General features: G+C 42.8%; 2 protein-coding genes across 2 annotated transcripts in view; one reads left to right on the top strand and one right to left on the bottom strand.

The window, feature by feature from the left end:
• NMT1 (N-myristoyltransferase 1) overlaps positions 1–9,878 on the bottom strand; it is a 35,580-nt gene extending 25,702 nt beyond the window's left edge. Inside the window, exon 1 of the mRNA XM_005863867.2 lies at positions 9,698–9,878. Within this exon, the coding sequence (XP_005863929.2) occupies positions 9,698–9,828 (131 nt within the window). The 5' untranslated portion in view covers positions 9,829–9,878. The remainder of the gene's footprint in view (positions 1–9,697) is intronic.
• Positions 9,879–10,008: 130 nt separating this feature from the next.
• On the top strand, positions 10,009–13,231 carry LOC102259679 (60S ribosomal protein L10). The gene is made up of 3 exons (XM_014537775.1): positions 10,009–10,016; positions 11,615–11,699; positions 12,525–13,231. The coding sequence occupies exons 1-3, from the start codon at positions 10,009–10,011 to the stop codon at positions 13,194–13,196; spliced, it is 765 nt and encodes a 254-aa protein (XP_014393261.1). The 3' UTR covers positions 13,197–13,231.
• The last annotated feature ends 2,107 nt before the right edge of the window (positions 13,232–15,338 follow it).

The following is a 15,338-nucleotide window of genomic DNA, read 5'->3' as shown; positions in this document are numbered from 1 at the left end:
CATAACCTTTACTGGGTAGGATAATCTCCTTCAGTCACTTCCTTGTAGCTTATCAGTAGAGCAGTAGAATAGTGATCTTGGAATAGCCCTTATAATGGAACACAGAGATTAACCAAGAAAAGATTAAAATCAACAGAACTAGATAGAGATAGGATTTTTGGTAAAGGTCAGATAAGAAACTATAGAAATGAAACTAGGAACTGTAGAAGGTTACCCAAAACATACCATGATGTGATTATAGAGGCATGGTTTATAGGATCAAATGGTATAAATACAGGTGTAACAGGACAATAAAAAGAGAACCTCACTATGCTGATCAACTGAATGCTGCCTCCGTGTCATTCCTTCTTCGCCAACTCCATCCACACCTTTGGGAACCCCTGGACCTGCTGGGGCTGGACCCCAACACCTGAATCTGTAGAATCAGCTAAGCTCAGATATTGTTTTAGCCGTATATTCTAGAAAACCAACTTTCAAAGAATTAAGACAGTATAAAATACATTTTCCATACATTATGGTAAATACCATTTAAGCTTTATTTTATCATTCAGAAAGCCTTCATGGTCTTAAATGCCTTGGGATCACTATGAATATTAATTATAACTTCATACTGTGTAGGGAGAAGGCAATCTGTAACCACATGCTGCCATTTCCTGTTGTAGAATGTCTTCTTCCCAATAGCGGTAGGAGCACTCGATTTCAGACTTCACACCCTTACACACGGACTAAAGTTACCTCCAGCCTTTACTGAATCTCCTTGATTTCACCTTCCTGCATCCTAAAATCTTACAGCTGTGGACTCACCGCCGTGAAAATGGCTTTCATGTGTTCCTCCCAAGCCTGAAAGCCTACAGTGACAGCAGCTTCTTATGCTGGGAGGTATCAAGCCCAACTTTTCCCTAGGAACTAGGGCCTAGGCCATTGACACTCTGAGCCAATCTGTTCATCAACCCTTACCTCCCCCTGCTCTGGAATAACTGTGCTTCCACCTGTCTGGCCATGTTCTCTCATCAGATTCCTGATGCAAAGACTGGGAAATCAGGAAGACCCAGTGAAGGCAGGAGGTTACTTTATTCCAAATGTAAGGTCATGAAGTTACAAGCAAGTGCACCCTCCTACCTATTATATTAATGAGATAAAGAAGGCATAGCATGGAACAAAGACTGATAACATTCAGAGGAGGAATAAGATGAACTCCTTAAAACCAGATGCTCAGCAAAACCCCCAAGGCCATATCAATGAACAGGAAGCATAGTCATTTATGCCCTGAAGATAATTTTTTACTTTTAATAACTCAATTTTGTTACCACACAGAGGCCCATTTGTAGCTTATGACAACTCTGTTTTTCTTATTCCAGAGACAGTCTCACTTCAATCTCAGAATTATATGCAGCATTAGAAGGTTTAAAAACTGGTTGAGGGGGGTAATGGGAGGATAAGGACACATATGTAATACCTTAATCAATAAAGAAATTTAAAAAAAAGGAAAGAAAAAACAAACTGGTTGATATTAGGAGACAAACCATCATCCCATTGTTGGTACAATTTACAAATCCTTATTCATTTTAGCGTATGGAGTGAATTCTCTGGTCTCTGTATATGAATTACCTTAAGAGTAATTTTTTTTATATATAATTCTATGGAAAGAAGAATCAAGAGGTCAAGGTGAATAACTGTTCTATAGTAACCAATTGGATATTACTAAATACAACTTCAGGTAAGGAAAAAAGAAGTTACTTCCTCCAACTTCAGACACCTTTACCAGTGTGCAAATCACTAAAAATCTACCTTCCTGCCTTTGCTCTTGCTCTCCAGTGGAGACACTTCTATGAAGCCATCTCCTCACAACTCCATTTTTGTGGAAGGACCTTGGGCTGAACTCTTGTTCTGTTTTATGCATTATTGATACTATTGCTGGCAAACTCCAAGACCCAAACTAAAATCATTTCCTTGTATTGGCTTGACTTTGCATAAGCAGCTACTGAGCAACAATCCTGTTTCAATTTGTACATCAAGCCTACAGAGACAGCTGAAGAACAAAGCGCATTTTTCTTAAAAAGTCATTTGTACTGAGCTACCAGGTATTGAGCCATATCCATGAAACATGTTATGAGCTCACCATGGTCTTACAGCCAACATCCCAAATAGACTCAGAGAAGAGACTTCCAAGGAGCCCACTAGGGTTAGCTTTTAAGGTGATTGTAGTTATTCACAAGAAACCAAGCTCAGAGACCTTGAAAGTAGGTCTTCAAGAAACATTAGGAAGCCAGTATCATTTCACAGAAGAATGACCTCAATTTGGATTTGGGGATAACCAAACCAGAGAACCCCACAGAGGCCAGGCTGGCCCTTCTCTAAGAACTGGGCATCATGTTTAAAGGGACTTGAGGTTCATATGGACTGGGTAGGTGTCCCAGGGCATGCTGGGATTCTACAAATTGACACAGAAATCTCTCAGAGTTCTCTAAGCCTGCTGGTCACCTTAACATACTCCAAAGAGATCGACCAGACTTGGAATACAAAAAAATCAAAATCTAACTTTGGTTCATTTGGTTCCAAAATAATGAGCAGAGAATTCGTGAACTTTGCCCTTTTTGGGGGGGAGGGGGAGGAGGTAGAGGAGTGATGTGTGCCTGCAATGGAAAGGGATGTGGGAATTCACATAAACATTTTGAAATTTACATTCTAAAGTAAAGTTGATCAACCCAGTCATTAACGAACAACCTAGTGAACAGGGGACGAATCAGCAGAATGACAGACCCAGAGGCCAAAATATTCTAAATTCAAACATACAAGAAACCCTATGGATGCTGTGGTAGAAAGTTAGGGCTGGGGGAGGAGATGGAAAATGAACCTCAGTACTTATTTCTAGAAACAGAATGCAGTGCCAGGTTTGTGAGTGGGTGGGAGGGAAGGGCAAGCTGACAGATAAACTACAGGAGCAGCAAACTTCCAGACAAGATAAGTAGTAATCATCTTAACCTGGACCTCCTCTCCATCCCACTGAAGGACAAAATCCGCTCGGGGTGCGTGGCTGAGGAACAGAAAGCTATTCCTGTGGGAGCTAACCCACCAGAGCCGGAAGGAATATCAGGGCTGTCTAACTTGACTTGTTGTTTACAGAGAGGAAACCAAGACCCAAGATGTGAGGCAAATTGGTCATCAACTAACCAATTAGTACGAGAAAGGCCACCAATCTCTAAAGACCTGGCCCATTCTTCCCCCAACACTACAGTCATTCCCTGTGAGAATTTACCCGAGAATCTCCAAAGCCAAAAGAACACTGTTTCATCACATTGTTTTTATATGGAAAGCCTCCCTCCTCTGCCTACTATATGTCCCCTTGATGCCTGATTTAAGAGTACAATCTCCCAAACAATTTAATACTTTATATATAACAATGTGCTGCTTCCTGGCTTCCCAATGAAATTAAAAATGTTCTAAGTGTTGTGACCGCATCTTATACAGCTGTTCTAGTTGTGCTGAGCACACAGCTAAAAATTCAACAACAACAAAAAAAAAGCCGAAACCGGTTTGGCTCAGTCAAGCGTCGGCCTGCGGACTGAAGGGTCCCAGGTTCGATTCCGGTCAAGGGCATGTACCTTGGTTGCGGGCACATTCTCAGTGGGAGATGTGCAGGAGGCAGCTGATCGATGTTTCTAACTCTCTATCTCTCTCCCTTCCTCTCTGTAAAAAATCAATAAAATATATTATAAAAAAAAAATTCAACAAATATATGCTTGACTGATGCTTTCCAGGCATAACAGACTAAAATACAACTCTGAAAAGCTAGAGCTTAAAAGAGGGTCAGAAAACATCTTTAGTAATGTTTCCATAGGACAGCTGTATTAATATTCTATGAAAGCAGTGGACATGCTGTGTTCATTAGAGCTACTGGTTAAGATTTTAAATGATCAACTTTCTTATTTGTTGCTTCTCTCTCCATAGGACCTATCCTATTCCTGTAAGAGTTAAAACAAAAACTCTCCACTATAACTACATCAAATGGTTCCAATGTCTTAAACACAGACCACAGGTTTAGCTTTAATTATGAGATCAACAGAAAAAAAGAGTCCAGAAAATAAAATTCACAATTTTTAGTCACGCCCCCCCCCCCCCTAAAAACTGGAAATTAATTCTTTGGGCTAAAATTCAAAATCTCCAGAGAAACTTACTAGATACATCCTAGCTTCTAATAGCCTTTTGATTCCACTTTTAGATATCAGGAAATCCTTCTGCAGATCAATTTACTCGTGAGTATGATACGTGCAGCAATCCTATTAGTACTCAGCAGGCTCAAGGAGAGGTGAACAAAGTGGCATTTACAAAAGTGCCCAAGTAGAAACCACCTGGTATGAATCAGTACCCGCTGCCTATCCTCTCTACCGCTGTGACTGCAGGATCACGTAATGCAAACGCTGCAAATTTCCACCAATCGGTTATTTATATAAGAAACTGATGTGAATCCTGTATGACAGAGAAAAACACTCAGTACGCCACCAAAGTAGCCCAGGAGGCCTGTGGAAAGCAGCAGGCTGTGGGAAGGGATTACGAAAGATTGCTTTTACTGCCCCCTCTGCCCTCCCTGGGATAGTCAGCCAGAATTTTGAGGATGAACAAGCCAATTCCTGTCATAAAGGAAAACTGTGTTTTGTTTTTGTTTGTTTCTTTAAGCTCTAATATACGCAATAGCTTAAAATGGGAATGAGACAGAAATGTAAATTCCATAACCTCTGGGTTGGTGTGGTGAGCTAGACTGTAACCTGGCAACTCCGAGGTCAAGTCAAATGCTATTCAGAGACCATTTTCAGTAATTTTCTGAGCAATGACTCAATAATGGCAGCAATTTCACACACTGGAATGACCTCTGAAAAAGATTCTGGTCCATAAAGGAGAGTTTAAAGGGGCCACCTTTAAGCCACCTCCATCACCAACTGGCTTCCTCGTTAGGGTAAGTCCCTCCCTGGGTTACCGAATGGATCCGAAGACAGGACTCACAGTCTCATAGAGTCAGGATGTAGAAGTCAATGCAGTAGGGAAAAGAAATCTGTAAGTTCATAATGGGTCCTTCAGGGTGTGAAATGGAGAGGTGAAAATGCAAATCCCAAGCCTCATTACATAAGCTAAACCAGTTATAACTGCAGTGGAGCTGAGATAATCCATGCAAAGGGCTTAGCAATGTCCAAGTGCCCAGCACATAATAATAATAACAAAGTATAACATTTACTGAACACTTAACAACAGTGAACCCTCCTCAGTTGCCTCTCAAAGTCAGCAGCAGTAGAAAAATTTTTGAAGGACTAACCCCACTGAAGAATTTTAGTTTCTTTGTGTGTGTGTGCCCTCAATAGAAAACACTGTTTTGTGTGCCCTAAATGCAACAATTACAAAAGCACCCTCCTTGAAAAATTGTAAGAGAGGCTAGCAGGGTAGAGATTTAAAATAAACAGTTAAAGAGGAAAAGCTAAAGAAGCATCCTCCTCAAGTTACTAAATCTATGGTCCTAAAATCTACAAACTTCACAGGGAAAAACGTTAACTGCAGACTTAGTAAAGCAGGGACATTTTGGAGTGAGCACATTAACAATGTGAAAAATCAGCAAAACTTGTTTGCCACGAGCAGCCTCCCTGAAATAGGCTCTAATTTATTTTTCGTTTCTCCTGCTTTCCAGCCTCTTCTCTTTGAAGCAGCTCTTGATTAGTTTCTTTTTAATTGCCACTTAATTGGGAAATAAAATTAGAACACTTATTTGATATCAGTGATGAGGCTTCTCTTTTCATTTCTGCTTTGATCTAGTTTTGAAAAACCAAAAGCTGAAGGGAGCGATTAAGAAAAAGAAACGAAAAGATTTCTTCTTTCCAAGAGCTAGATGCAGTTATAAGCCATCAAATAAATATGGAAAGAATAACTCTTTGGAGAATCTGAATAAATCAAAAAAAGCAAGGATAGCTTATGGAATTCCTTTAAAAAAGACCATTCTTCTCTGTTAGGTTTCTTCATATGGGATAATAATGCATAATTAGGAAGGAGGAAAGCTTTTCAGAACCCATCTTAACCAGTCCCCATGGAGTAAGAGAACAGGACGGAGAAGAGGCCCTTATTAAAGGGTTCGTGACCCATGGCTTAACAGCATCTCAATGGGACAGATGACATTGCAAAATAAATTCCAAAGACTCCTAGGAACCAAAGAGTTTAAAAGTTCCTTCCTGTTCCAAAACAGCCAGATAAATATTACCTATTTGGTACTCCAAAATCTGCCAGCTGGTTAGGTTTATTCTTTAGTGATACTTCTTGGAAAGCCTTTCATGAAAAACAAACAAGCAAATAAACCATATATGTAGATGAATCATGAACTGCCGGGGGAAGTGGCATAAAGATGATCTTAGTCTGACCCTCCTCTCAACTGCTGAGGGGAATTAACTTACTTCAGGCAAGTTACCAGGGTAAAAACACTGCCCTCCTTTTCTCTGTTGAGTGAATTAAAAAAAAAAAATAGCTGACAGAAAAACTGCAGACAGATACATACATACACACAATGTGTATGTATGCATGTGCACTTATACACTCATATGTACATATGAAATTTAGACTCACCAAATGTTAATTAGGTAAGAAATACATGACAAGGAAAGTCAAGAACTTATACACAAAGGAACATAAGGAAATAGCACAACTGAATTTCCTGTTATTCCAGCACATGAATGTAGCTCATTTCATTACTATAAAGCACTGTGATCCCATCCTGAAAGAAAGGCCTAAGAGAATAAGGGTTAGTTTGAACTAATTGCATATTATACTTTAAAATTATTAGCATCAAAGGGAGATATTCCCCTTCAACTTTTATATCACTTTTGAAAACATTTTAAATAATACAAGTAAAGACAATAAAATTTTCAAGAAGACAAAAAGCAGTGGAAAACTTCCACAGTAAATTGGAGGATCATTGATTTCCATAGGTCAGGGGTCCTCAAACTTTTTAAACAGGGGGCCAGTTCACTGTCCCTCAGACAGTTGGAGGGCCGGACTATAGTTTAAAAAAAAAACTATGAACAAATTCCTATGCACACTGCACATATCTTATTTTGAAGTAAAAAAACAAAACGGGAACAAATACAATATTTGTATTTGCATGTGGCCCGCGGGCCGTAGTTTGAGGACTCCTGCCATAGGTATTTCACAAAATCTGTAGTAAGGCTTACAATGGGACTTACTTGAGGACAGAAAGTGTACATGTAAGAAAAACCTGACATCCTCGCCCTCAGTGAGGAGAAATGAAACTCCACTAACATTGGGTGAGAACTTTAACACTTGTCATTCATTCATCCAGCAAATATTCATGAAGGCACACTAAGAGCCAGGCATCTCAAAGACATGAACCCTGTTCCCAGGCACCTTAGAGTCAGGTGAGGCATGGACTGGACACCTATGTTACTTAACTAATGTTATGATAAAAGCTACAAAAAATACAGTACGTGATAAGGGCAGGCAGGCAAGCTGGGAGAAGGAAGATCTGAAGACTATGAGGGAGGGGGAAGACTTCATTCCAAATGCTATCTTATTTAATCCCTAAAACTAAAAGTTAAGTAACTATCCCAAGGTCATAGATTATTAAGTGTCAGAACCAGGTTTTTACTCAGGGTTTTTGTTGTTGTTTTAAAATGTTTTTATTGATTTTAGAGAGAGAGGAAGGGAGGGGGGAGAGAGAGAAACATCAATTGGTTGCCTCCCATACGCACTCTGACCAGGAACAGAATCCATAACGGGGGCATGTGCCCTAACCAGGAATCGAACCCGAGACCCTTCCGTGCACAGGACCAGGCTCAACCAAATGAGCCACACTGGCCAGGGCTGACCCCAGGTTTGAATGACTCCAGTGTGTATGCTTTTCCTACCGTGCCACACGGCTTCTTCCCAAAACCGTTTACTTTGACAATTAATAGGAAAATGTTGAGTCTACCTCGGAATCTAAATGCCAAAACTAGATCCTGTCCTCCAGGCTGGGTCCTTTGGTTCTCACCTGCCACCTCCAAACTCATTTATTATAAAAACCTCTAGGTTCAAGATGCTAATAAACTTAATTTGTTCACCCAGACTATAACTGTAAATGAAACAACCACCAACAAAAGAAACCCATACAAAGTTTTTTAAGGTGACCACTTTGTTATACTTTAATAAACCAGGGCAGTTTTGCAAAATGATTCATAGATTACAGGGAACAAAACCCATTAATGAGGTATAGACACTGGTCAGAGCAACAGTGTAGCAGGAAAAAAAAAATAAAATAAAAGCAACTACACAGAGAGCAAAGAAACTGTACTTTCACTTCTGAAATGACTTTCTAATTCAACAACTCTCATCTACGAGTGGGATCTCCATTCAGAAGGGCTGCGCTCCCCCTTCTTTCTGTTCCTATTTCCTCTTTCTCAGCTCTTCCGTTCTTAGGAATCCCAAACTTCAAAACAAGTTTTCATTACATTAGATCTGTTGTGAGTTATAGCGAAAGAACATAGTCTTATGAAACCAAAATTGACAAGCTTCCTTTTCCTCTACCTTCTTCCCATTTTTAATGCTGGCTGAGAAATAGATCTCTTAACCTAAGGGTTCATCACAGGTAGATTATAAGCCACTTTAATAATGCCATGTTCTCTCAGAATTTTTTTTAAAAAGTTTATCCAAAGACATCAACCTTCTACCTTTTTACCTCCAGCAATACTGCAAATGACAAGGTGGTTATGAAAAGCAGACCACAGATTCGGCCAAAGTTACACATCCAAAACAGTCTTTCATGACTTTCCATTAACATTACACAAATATAAACATAGATATAGACAGGGAGAGTGAGCATCAGCACCAGCCACTGCAACCACGTGAAGAGGAATGACGGGGTGTGGTTTACAGAGTGAAAACTGATTTGGAAACAGAACTCAACATTCTAATGCCTGGTACATTTCTCCTGCCCCGGGGGACAGACAGTTACCTGTAGGCAAGACCCTAACGTCCAGGAGCTGCAGCATTAAACCCACTTCCAAGCACCGTCCAAGAAGCATCACCACTCAATTTCTTGAAGCTTGAGGCGACTTCGCCAAGTTAACAGAACCAATATGCTGGGAGACCTAATTATATATTGTTCAGGCAACTTGTGAATTATCTGGAGCAACAGACACCCTATACATCAAAACATTCTTACACAGTAGTTGTGTAGGGTTTATAAGGTGAGTTTATATTTTCAGATTCTCTGGTAGGGACATTTTACAACATAATTATGGTTTGTATAGCCTGGTTAACTTCCTCCTTGAAGACCAAGCGCAGCGAACTGTTTTATTAGTTATTGCTAATCACGTTGTTCACACACCACCTCTATAAGTAACGTTCCCTTTGAACTGTAAGGTTATGTGGACCTGTGTTGTGCCATCGAAAACCATCATCCTACAGGCTCTTTTTCCGGGATGCGCCTGAAGCACACACAGAAGAACTTTTATATAATAAAAGTATTGAATGTCTCCGGCCCTTAATATACTGAGCACCAAACCCTGGTAAATGACAAAGAAAGCAACCAATCACCAGGCAGAATCTCAATGCCTCAGCCAATAAGAACATGGGGGTGGGGTTACACTAAAGCTCCCGGTGACTTCCCCGCACCCCAGAAACCCAGGTGGTGGGAGACTGGACAGGAATTGGACTCCGAGGATCTCGTTACCCCCGGTTGCAGCTGTTGTCCTCCTCGTTCTCGCAGTCGCTGCAGTGCTCATGGCCGTTTCCGTTCCCTTCCATCATCTGCGGCCGCGGAGGGGCCGGCGACTTCACTGCTGTCTCACTCTCGTCCGCCATCTTGAGTTCCAAGAGCCGGCCTCCGCGCCTCGCTACATGGGGGGTTCCTATTGGACGAGGGGAACTGGCGCTATATTCTGGGTTTTGTAGTTTTTGTGGCGAAGGGAGGCGTAAGTGGGCGCGGCTCATTCCCCGGAAACCGGAACAAGGTGGACTACAATACCCAGAAATTATGAGGGGATGCCGTCGTAAGCCAGGGCCCCCACTACTCGGAAACACTGGGCGTTGGGCCTCGCTCTGATGGCCGGCGCCGTGTGGCATGCTGGGAATTGTAGTTCGGCGTAAGTTTAGGGTTTCGGGCGTGGAGGCTCCAAAAGCCAAGGTTTGACCTCAGCCTGCCCTTGCTAGTGTCCGGGCGATTGGAGAGCCGTTATTGACTGCCGTTAAGGACCGTTACCATTCCCGAGTAAGTAAGAGGGTCTGAGGCCCGCGTGTGTGACCCACCGGGGGCCTGAATGCATCAAGCCGTCTTAGAGGGGCTTTCCTGCAAGAAGCCAGGTTGGCTCCGGGCCGCCATCCTTACGCGGGACTCTGGGCGGCCTGTGGTGGTTGGTAGATCAAGGTCTCAGGAGGGGCGGTGGATTGTGATGTGCGGAGCACTGATTCTGAGCCAGGAGACTTGACTGCCGGGTTAGAACTTGCTGCTTCAGGACCTCCAGGTGCCGGTCGCCACCAAGCTCTTGCGCACACAGTGTCCCTTTCTTTTCTTTTCTTTCATTGTTTCCATCACCATGTATCCCCTCTGTGGCCTCTTCCCCCTCCACGCTACAGTGTCCCTTTCATTCTCTGCCGCAATCCTCCACAATTACTCTTTATTGAGCACTTATATACCAGGCTCTGTGGTAAAGATTTTCAAACTTCTCATTTAATTATTTTTAACAAGCCTAGAATGTGGGCTCTATTCCCTTTTTTTCGTAGAGGAACAAATGTGGCCCATATTGGTTGGTCAACTACAGTCACATCGCTAGTAAGTGGCAAAATCAGTATATAAATCTTCATTTGTCTGCCCTTAGGCCCTCTTGCTTCTTTGTCACTACAATAGCCCCATTGTGGGTACATCTACCCAAGGACATCAGTTATTAGAAAGTAACTGCAACATCTTTTTAAAAATATATATATTTTAGTGATTTCAGAGAGAAAGGGAGAGGGAGAGATAGAGAAACATCAATGATGAGAGAGAATCATTGATGGGCTGCCTCCTGCACACCCCCTACTGGGGATCAAGCCCTCAACCCAGGGATGTGCTCTTGACCGGAATCGAACCCGGGACCCTTTAGCCCGCAGGTCGACGCTCTATCCATTGAGCCAAACCGGCTAGGGTGGAAAAGACAACTTAACACCAAAGAGTTCCTTGGCCAAAAAGGGAAGTGATCTTTGCCTTTGGGAAACTCTCAACATTGGGAAGAAACAGTTCCCATCTGACTCAAGGAAACAAAAGAGCTAAATATTGTCAACTTTTGGTTGTTTTTTTGTTGTTGTTGTTTTTTTTATATATTTTATTGGTTTTTTTACAGAGAGGAAGGGAGAGGGACAGAGAGCCAGAAACATCAATGAGAGAGAAACATCAATCAGCTGCCTCCTGCACACTCCCCACTGGGGATGTGCCCGCAACCAAGATACATGCCCTTGACTGGAATCGAACCTGGGACCCCTGAGTCCACAGGCCGACGCTCTATCCACAGAGCCAAACCGGTCAGGGCTTAACTTTTGGTTTTTATATTAGTAGCAAGAGCAGAAGTATTTTCCAAATCAGATAACCTTAAATCATTTATATTTGGCTTTGGAGGGCAAAGACACCTGTTCAGGCTGAGAGCTGTCACCTACACCCATCTCTGCAGGGCCAAGACATACCACCTTACCTGCAGCTGCAGGTGCGTGGAGGAGGTCAGAGATAATAATGGTACACTTTACATGTGTTAGTTTCACCTGTTGTAGCTGTGTGACCTTGGGAAGTACATAGGGAAGGGGACTTGAAGAAAACGGTGCTTGAAAAAAAAATTCACAATGATACCTAATTGCAGAACCAGAACCCAGATCAGGTATTCCAATTCCCAACCCTGCATTTTCTTTTCTCACAGATACCCAGAGGTTAACTGAAGGCTAATGAAACATGACCGAGGAAGAGGGATTATAGGGAAAGAAGGTGCTGGTTGGTCTCTGGACACTGCCATTCTTGCAGTGCAAAGCTTAAGTAAGATGCTGCCTTGTATTTTACTGCAAACAGAGCTGTTCTTGCTCAGCAGAGAGCCCTTTCTGGGAAGTAGGCGGGCAGTGTGAACATGACCAAGCTCAGAATGCAAATCCAAATCCAAAATTCTGGAATCCAGCACCTCTGAGAATTTCAGAATTAGAAGGGACCTGAGAGAGGCTCTTACTCCCTCTCTCTTAGGGTTTTTCAAGTTAGAATCCTCACTTAGATTTTGTAGAATCCATGATTTCTGAATAATAAAATTCTGGGAAGTAGGCGGGCAGTGTGAACATGACCAAGCTCAGAATGCAAATCCAAATCCAAAATTCTGGAATCCAGCACCTCTGAGAATTTCAGAATTAGAAGGGACCTGAGAGAGGCTCTTACTCCCTCTCTCTTAGGGTTTTTCAAGTTAGAATCCTCACTTAGATTTTGTAGAATCCATGATTTCTGAATAATAAAATTTAACCTTATGTTTTTAAAAAGAAATTGATCTCTTTCCCTTCAGCGTGCCACTGAAGATCCTGGTGTCGCATGGGTCGCCCGCCCTGCCCGGTGTTACCGGTATTGTAAGAACAAGCCGTACCCAAAGTCTCGCTTCTGCCGAGGTGTCCCTGACGCCAAGATCCGCATCTTTGACCTGGGGCGGAAAAAGGCGAAAGTGGATGAGTTCCCACTCTGTGGCCACATGGTGTCAGACGAATATGAGCAGCTCTCCTCCGAAGCCCTGGAGGCTGCCCGTATTTGTGCCAACAAGTACATGGTGAAAAGTTGTGGCAAAGATGGCTTTCACATCCGAGTGCGGCTCCACCCCTTCCACGTCATCCGCATCAACAAGATGTTGTCCTGTGCTGGGGCTGACAGGCTCCAGACAGGCATGCGGGGTGCCTTTGGAAAGCCCCAAGGCACAGTGGCCAGAGTCCACATTGGCCAAGTCATCATGTCCATCCGCACCAAGCTGCAGAACAAGGAGCATGTAATTGAGGCCCTACGCAGAGCCAAGTTCAAGTTCCCTGGCCGCCAGAAGATCCACATCTCCAAGAAGTGGGGCTTTACTAAGTTTAATGCGGATGAGTTTGAAGACCTGGTGGTCAAGAAGCGCCTCATCCCAGATGGCTGTGGGGTCAAATACATCCCTAATCGTGGTCCCCTGGACAAATGGCGAGCCCTGCACTCGTGAGAGTCTCGGTGCTGCCTCCACCTTACACCCACCAATAAGTCAACTTTCCATCCATGAAAAAAAAAAGACTCAGTGGTTGAACATCAACCCAGGAAGGTCACAGGCTCCATTCCCGGTCAGGGCACATGCCTGGGCTGTGGGCTCTATCCCCAATGGGGGACAAGCAGGAGGCAGCCGATCTATGATGTTTCTCTCTCATTGATGTTTCTCTCTCTCTCCATCTCTCCCTCTCGTTCTAAAAAATCAATAAAAACATTTTTTTTAAAAAGAAAGAAATTGAGTATATGTAACTTTAAAAAAAAATGACCACTTGATAACTGACTATGACCACATGTGATTTTGGTGCCTTTTGAGTTTACAGTCACAGGGCAATGTAAAGTTTCCTAAATTGGGACTCTATCTAAATGCTTTCTTAAGGCTCTAAGAGTTTTCATATTTGTTCCTTCCCACTCCCTCATCAGAGTCAGCCTTCCTGGCCCTGGCCAGTGTAGCTCAGTTGATTGGAGTGTTGTCCTGTACATCAAAGGGTCAAGGGTTCGATTTTTGATCAGGACACATACCCAGGTTGTGGGTTTTATCCCCGGTTGGGGCATGTACGGGAGGCAACAAATCGATGTTTCTCTTCTCTCTCCCTCTCCCTTCCTCTCTCTCTAAAATCAATAAAAACTTATCCTCAAGTGAGGATTAAAAAATAATAATAAAAGACAGCCTTTCTCTTTCGGACAGCTCTCATTAGTGGAAAATTGGCTAAGTTCTGCCTTATGGGGCTATGTAGAAACATATAATCCTGTTTCATCCTAGGTAGTTGTTACATATTCTACAATTAATAGCTGGTTTCCTAAAATTCTTATTTTTTTCAAAGTAAACATTCCTGGCTTTCTGAGCACCTCATCACACTAGAATAGCAGGACTCTCCCATTTAGCTCTGCTGGCTCTTCCTACTCACCCGTTCTGACAGAAGCATTATAAGAAGGAAGTGGGGTACAGCAGGGCCCAGAGGGTGACTGAGGGATGTGCCTGTGAAGCTCTGCACATTCTGGAAATTGCTCTTCATATAGATACCTCCATTATCCCTTCATGGTTGTTACTGGGGACAGAATATAGTGGTTAAGAGAACAGGCTTCAGAGTCTGGCTCCCTGGTTCTAATTTTTTAAAAAAATTCATCTTAGAGAGAGAGAAAAACACTGAGTTTCTTTTATGTGCCCTGACCAGGGATCAAGCCTACAACCTTGGCATATTGGGATGACATGCTGACCAACTGTGCCACCTGGCCAGGGCCTCCCTGGGTTCTGGCTCTGCCTTTGCCTAGTGAGTGACCGTAGGCAAGTCAGAGACTTAGGCAAGTCTCTGAACCTGAATATCCTCATCCATAAAATGAGACAATGCACATAAAACACTTAGTAAAGTGTCTGGGACAGTCAATACCTAATAAAGTATTTCCCTTCCCAAGAAGCCTGCATTACTACTGTGATAATCAAAAACACAGATCAAGGCCCTTGCTGTGCTCCCAACATCTCAAGTACCCTTTCTTCTAATGGGCCTAGGAAGACACGAGCCAGGTTGTATATACTCAATACCTTGGAGCACTCACGACATGATAGGCTCTATGGGAGGAACTAGGGGATCAGGGATAAAACGAAGTCCGTGCCCTGGGTTCATTCCATGAGTTGGTCAGTGCACAGACTAACAGTTACAGAATAGTGTATAAGAGAGTGGGGAACACGGGATGTAGCAGGAGCCTAGGAGGGACTCTTAACCTGGGAAAAGGGGTCATGGAGGAAAAGATAGCTAAGCTGAGTTTTTATAGGGGAAGCAGACAAATGGGTGGATATTCTAGGCTGAAGGTGTGAAAGCCCAGCTGCCTAAGAGTAAGGTGCTTTTGAGGTACTACAACAAGATTGATGTGACTGGCCCAGCCGGCATGGCTCAGTGGTTGAGCATTGACCTATGAACTAGGTCACAGTTCAATTCCTGGTCAAGGCACATGCCCTGGTCATGGGCTCGATCCGGTGTGGGGCATGCCGATCAATGATTCTGTCTCATCATTGATGTTTCTATCTCTCTCCCTTCTCCCTTCCTCTCTGAAATCAATAAAAAAAAAATATTTTATTTATTTATTTATTTAGGCATTTCAAATAGGT

The sequence above is a fragment of the Myotis brandtii genome, unplaced genomic scaffold (assembly GCF_000412655.1).
Source record: "Myotis brandtii unplaced genomic scaffold, ASM41265v1 scaffold1814, whole genome shotgun sequence".
NCBI lineage: Eukaryota > Metazoa > Chordata > Mammalia > Chiroptera > Vespertilionidae > Myotis > Myotis brandtii.
Note: the sequence above shows the minus strand (reverse complement) of the source record. Positions and strands in the feature narration are given on the sequence as shown.

Bases quoted from the DNA above. Each gene is read 5' to 3' on its own strand.
- LOC102259679 (XM_014537775.1), top strand. The intron at 11,700-12,524 runs GTGCGTGGAGGA...CTTTCCCTTCAG, and splicing joins CACCTTACCTGCAGCTGCAG to CGTGCCACTGAAGATCCTGG.